At 48.7% G+C, this 6,040-nt stretch overlaps 1 protein-coding gene across 1 annotated transcript in view; it reads left to right on the top strand.

The window, feature by feature from the left end:
* ELP6 (elongator acetyltransferase complex subunit 6) overlaps positions 1-1,258 on the top strand; it is a 12,920-nt gene extending 11,662 nt beyond the window's left edge. Inside the window, exon 8 of the mRNA XM_014540504.1 lies at positions 4-1,258. Within this exon, the coding sequence (XP_014395990.1) occupies positions 4-132 (129 nt within the window). The 3' untranslated portion in view covers positions 133-1,258. The remainder of the gene's footprint in view (positions 1-3) is intronic.
* Positions 1,259-6,040: the final 4,782 nt, after the last annotated feature.

Raw genomic sequence — 6,040 nt, 5'->3', positions numbered from 1 at the left:
CAGCTGAGGGTCCTGTGGAGGACGCCGTCGCCGCCGCCCGCCCAGCGGGGTCGGAGCCTCACTTTCCAGTACAAGATCCAGGACAAGAGCGTGTCCTTTTTCGCCAAAGGAATGTCTCCTGCGGTTCTGTGACCCGAGGGGCAGACGGAGCCCCGGGGCGGTTTCCTCACGGAGGGTGAAGCATCTCCGCCTTCGCAGCCGTGTTCCCAGCTGGACTGCGCCCAGGGATGAGCGGACTGTGGCGTGTGCCCTTGTCCCACGTTCAGAAAACACATCAGGAACCCGCACCCTGCCTCTGCCTAGATGGCTGGGTGAAGGGGTCCTTACACGTCAGCCCGGCCGTTTCCGCTGTGCCTTGGAGCCAGGGTGGGTCTGAGCGCCGGCAGGGACAGTCCCGGTGTGGGCATCCTCGGGGACAGAAGGGGCCGTCCTGGCTGCCATAGAGGGCGCCCCAGGCGCCCCACATCCTGGCTCCGCGGGCATCTCACAGTTTCCACCTTTGTCTTGCAAAGGTCCTTTCCCTAAGCCCAGCGAAGCAGCAGCTTAGGAGGCGTGAGGCCCGAGGAGGCCACACTGGCTGACCCACCCTCCTGGGAAGGGGAGGGGCTCCCACCCGTTCAGCTTGGCTCCCCCTGGCTCCCCCTGGCTCCCCCTGGTTCTGTGGAGAACGCAGAGGTGCTGCGGGGAACGGGGAACAGGCGGAGAGAACAGGCGACGAGCCATTAAACCAGTTCGAGTAGCAGGAAGCGCACAGGCTGCCGTCACAGGAGAGAGCAGTGGTCCCCTCGCTGGCGTGTGAGCGGCCGGAGCGGAGCTTGGGCGAGAAGGCGTGGTTTGGAAGCAGTGCCAGTGCGAGGCCTTGGAATGCTCCTGCTTTGTCTCTGAGGGCATCTTAGCTCCTCAGGGTTCAGAAATGTCTTTTCCTTCTTCACTGCTTGGAAGGGCTGTTCCTTTTTAGCTTAAAATAACTTCTAAGTGTTCCTTCACTTTTGACTCATTTAGGATTCGTTACGGTCTTGTGCTTTGTCTCCGTGCTGATCATGAAATAGCCCGGCAGTACTGACTGAAGAGAACGTACTCTGATTTATTTACATGTAAAGTTTCTAACATTGAGCCTCTGTACCGTTCACCTATCTAGGTGTTGAAAGGTTAGTGTATCTGTGCTCTCAGGAGTCTTTTAGTTTTTTATATCGATTTTAGAGAGAGAAACATCGGCTGCTTGTTCCACTTATCTATGTATTGGTTGATTCTTGTTTGTGCCCTGACTGGGGATCGAACTCACAACCTTCGTATATTGGAACAACGTTCTAACCAACTGAACTACCTGGCCAGGGCCTCAAGAATCTTTTTTGAAAGGGTATTGTGCCCGCCCTGGCCGGTTTGGCTCAGTGGATGAAGATTTGGCCTGTGGACTGAAGGGTCCCGGTTTGATTCCAGCCAAGGCCACATGCCCAGGTTGTGGGCTCAATCCCCAGTAGGGGATGCACAGGAGGCAGCCAATCAATGATTCTCATCATTGATTTTTCTATCTCAGTCTCCCTCTCCCTCTCCCATCTGAAATCAATAAAATATATATATATATATATATTATTGATTTTTTACAGAGAAAATATATTTTATTGATTTTTTACAGAGAGGAAGGGAGAGAGATAGAGAGTTAGAAACATCGATCAGCTGACTCCTGCACATCCCCTACTGGGGATGTGTCCGCAACACAGGTACATGCCCTTGACCGGAATCGAACCTGGGACCTTTCAGTCCGCAGGCTGACGATCTATCCACTGAGCCAAACCGGTTCCGGCATTTGACCAGCACTTTATCAAGTTCTATAAAGTGTTCTTCAGAGACTTTTCCTCATTTTTTAAAACTGTGGTTGTATATTTTTTTATTATTAGATTTTTAAATCTTTATTGTTGCAAGTATTACATATGTCCCCTTTCCCCCCCATTAATGTCCTCTAGCCCACCCCCGTCCCCTGGTTGTATAATTTTATTAAAACTAATGCAGAAATTGATTTAATACCCTCTCAAATGTTTTTTAGTTATTGGAAAAGGACTTACCTGATGTTATTGATTTTTTTAAAATGGTGTTTTAGACATAGTAATGCAGTTGGCTTTTAAAAAAATTTCTAAACTCTTCTAATGATTTTCAGATTGAGACTCTTGAATTTGTTAGATATTTCCCTTTTTTTAGGTATCATTAACATCTGCAAATAATGGTACACACCTTGCTTATTCCTCCCTTGGATAACTTTAGTCAGCACTTTGCAATTTGTGAAATGAGAGTGGTGTGTAGGCATTTGCTGTCCAGTTTCTGTTTTTAATGGAATAGGAAGCACTTTTGTATAATACTTAATTTTAAAATATATTATCAAGTCAGTTTAAAAAATAATCTTGAAGAAGGAAAGGAGAAAGAAATGTTCCTCTTCCACTCCTATCCCCCCCCCCCCCTTTTTAAAATATATTTTATTGATTTCAAAGAGGAAGGGAGAAGGAGAGAGAGAGAGATAGAAACATCAATGATGAGAGAGAATCACTGATTGGCTGCCTCTTGCACGCCCCACACTGGAGACCGATCCCACAAACTGGACATGTGCTCTTGGTTCATAGGTCAACGCTCAACCACTGAGCCACGCCTCTTTAAGGGCTCGACCAGTAATCATGGAACCCCGTGGACTTCCTCGGCTTCCTCGAGGTTCTGGCGCTTTTCCTGTGGGTGTGCTGGCGTGGTGACAGCTCTCGGGTGTATGACCCTTGAATCCCTCCTGCAGTCTTGTCTTACTAGTATTTGTTCTATTTTCTATAAACTGCTGTTTGTTAGGCTTAAGATTTTAAAATTAATATTTATGTTTGAGATGGACTTATTTATTATGGTAGTATACCATCTATAGTTGTGAGCAAAGGTGACCTCTAGTTATTTTTCTCTGTATTCGTCCAATCAGGTTTGAACATGAAAATAATACTTGCCACATAAGCAGTGTTGAGGAACTCGCTGCCTTTCATATGCTCTAAAAGTCTTAGTGCTTTTTATTCCAAGTTAGGACTTGCATTGGTCAAGGTCAGGCAACTTTTTGGAATTTTGTCTTTGTTACTGGTCTTTATGGTTTTCTTTATTATCAGTTTTAGTACTAGTTATTTTTCAAATATTTATCTTTTCTTTTTGTTTTCCTGAAAAAGTATTTATAAATCATATATACAATAAGAGACTTGTGTCCAGAATATATAAAGAACTCTCACAATTTAATAAGACAACCAGTTAAAAAGTGAGCAAAAGATTGGCATAGACATCAAAGCAGACATAGGAATGCCAACATGCACATAAACATAAACATAAAATACCTAACATAGCCCTGGCTGGCGTGGCTCAGTGGATAAGCGTCGGCCTTGGGACTGAAGGGTCCTGGGTTTGATTCTGGTTAAGGGCACGTGCGGGGGTTGCAGCTCCATCCCCAGTGTGGGGCGAGCGGGAGGCAGCTGATCCATGATTCTCTTTCATCATTGATGTTTCTTTCTCTCCCTCCACCTCTCTGAAATCAATAAAAATACGTAAAAAAAAAAAAGATACCTAACATAACTAGCCATCTGGGATGTTCCTTAACAGAGAATGTTGCTAATTACCACACAGTTCAGCTAGAATTCAGTAACAGCTACAAATCAGACAGTCCTGTAGGTTTGGAAAGAAGGAAGCTATACTTCAAGGAGCAGAGGGTCAATGGAAGAAACTGGATAACAATCACTTCATGCTCCCAAAGTGGCTACAAAACCAATGGGCCCTCGCAGGCGTGGCTCGGTGGATAGACAAACCCGGATCTACCCCTCACCCAGGTGACCAGGGTCCGTCAAATGTCTCAAACTCCTCAGCCAGCACACCCACAGGAAAGTGCCAGAACCTCAAGGAAGCCGAGAGGGGGCCAGGAACAGGGCCATCCCACCTGGCGGTGATGGTGGAGATGAGCTTTTATTAGAGCACCGAGCACAAGACCTACACAACACAAGTGCTCACTAAAGCGTTTACCCAGATCCCTGGCTCAGTGGATAGAGCGTGGGCCTGCAGACTGAAGGGTCCTGGGCTCAATTCCGGTCAAGGGCACGTGCCCTGGTTGTGGGCCCCATCCCCAGTAGGGGGCATGCAGGAGGCAGCCGATCAATGATTCTCTCTTCCTCTCTGAAATCATTAAGAATATATTTAAAAAAGAATGGCTACTGTGTTTTGGAATCGAGGCATTTTACATCTGTCCACCTGGATCTTAATTTGTTTCCAAAAGTCGCAGAGGTCAGTGTTGGCTGCATCCTGAAACCGGACTCCTCAGGTGCGGTTCCCTGAGGTCCAGTATTTTCCGGCCACGAGCAGCTGCTGCTGCTAGAACCAGGATGCAGAGCCGAGGAGTCTGGCCAGGAGCAGCCCTGTCCACTTGATCCGTCGCCAGCTGCTGTCACTAGTGCTTAACTCATGGTGAGTGTGATCACTAGTGCAAGTGACTGCAGAGACGGACCCGAATCGCCATGAAACACCCTTCTCTGTGTCCCAACGGCCGAGGTGCCTGGCCGTGGGTTGGAACCCAGAGTCCTGCGTCCAGGCTGTGGCCACCACGTCAGTTATTAGAGTCACCTCTCTCCCCTCTCGAAGAAATTTTCCTTATTTGTGAAATAGACCCAGCCCGTTTTTCAAGGTTTTCATGAGGACTGGCCTAGTGTAGAAGCTTAAGTATGGGAAATTATGACTTCTTTTTTAAATATCTTTTTTAAAATTTATTTTGAGAGGAAGGGAGAGGAAGAGAGAGATAGAAACATCAATGATGAAAGGAATCGATTGGCTGCCTCTTGCATGTTGGACCAAGCTCGCAACTCAGGCATGTGCCCTTGACTGGAATGGAACCTGGGACCCTTTGGTCCACAGGCCAATGCTTTATCCACTGAGCCAAACCAGCCAGGGCTAAATATGTTTTTATTGATACCAGAGAGAGGGAGAGGGATAGAAACATCAATGATGGGAGAATCATGGATCGGCTGCCTCCTGCACGCCCCCCACTGGGGATCAAGCCTGCAAGATCACGTGCACCCTGCTGTGATCTCCTGGGTTGATCCTCAACCACTGAGCCACACCAGCCAGGCACTTCTTGACAAACTCTAAGCTCCATTTCATTTAATTTTTTGAGTTATTCCATGGTAAGCAATTTGAAGTACGGTTGAGCTTTGCTAATCTACACTAATAAAAGACAAAGATGCTAATTGACTGTACCTTTGCTTTGCCCTAAGCCACTCCCACCAGCCAATCAGAGTGACTATATGCAAATTAACCCAAGCAAGATGGTGGCCGGCAGCCATGGAGCTGGAGCAAGCAGGAGGCTTGGTTGCCTGGGTGATGGAGGAAGCCAAGCTTCCCGCCTGCCCTGGCCGGCTGTGGCCTCCGCTAAAGGCAACAAAGTTTCAATTATAGAAGCTAAATATAGCCCAGATACCTGCTTCCAGCCAGCCTCCACTGGGAGCTTGGGTGGCTGGGGGTTGTGGCCAGCCTGCAAACAGCCATCAGACCCTCACCCAGGCTGGTCACACTCTCATGGGGTTAGGGTCCCCGCTGGGGGGCTTAGCCAGCCTGAAAACGGCCCTCAGCCCCTCACCCAGACTGGCCAGGCACCCCAGCAGGACCCCCTCCACCCTGAAGGGGCTGTGGCCAGCTTGCAAACAACCATCAGCCCCTCACCCAGGTTGGCCAGGCACCCCAGGGGGACCCCCTACCCTGAAGGGGCTGTGGCCAGCCTGTAAACAGCCATCAGCCCCTCACCCAGGCTGGCCAGGCACTCCTATATAATAAAAGGGTAATATGCAAATTGACCCTAACAGCAGAACGACTGGGAATGACTGGTCACTATGACATACACTGACCACCAAGGGGCAGATGCTCAACGTAGGAGCTGCTGAGCTGTGGTGACTTGGCAGCTGCGGTTCTTGGGTGACGCACCTGGAACCAGAGAGGAGGGAGCCAGAACCTGGGGTGCGTCACCTGAGAACCGCACTTTCGCAATCCTTGGGGGATGTCGGAG

Source organism: Myotis brandtii, unplaced genomic scaffold, assembly GCF_000412655.1.
Source record: "Myotis brandtii unplaced genomic scaffold, ASM41265v1 scaffold246, whole genome shotgun sequence".
Lineage (NCBI taxonomy): Eukaryota > Metazoa > Chordata > Mammalia > Chiroptera > Vespertilionidae > Myotis > Myotis brandtii.
This window is presented reverse-complemented; position numbering and strand designations above follow the sequence as displayed.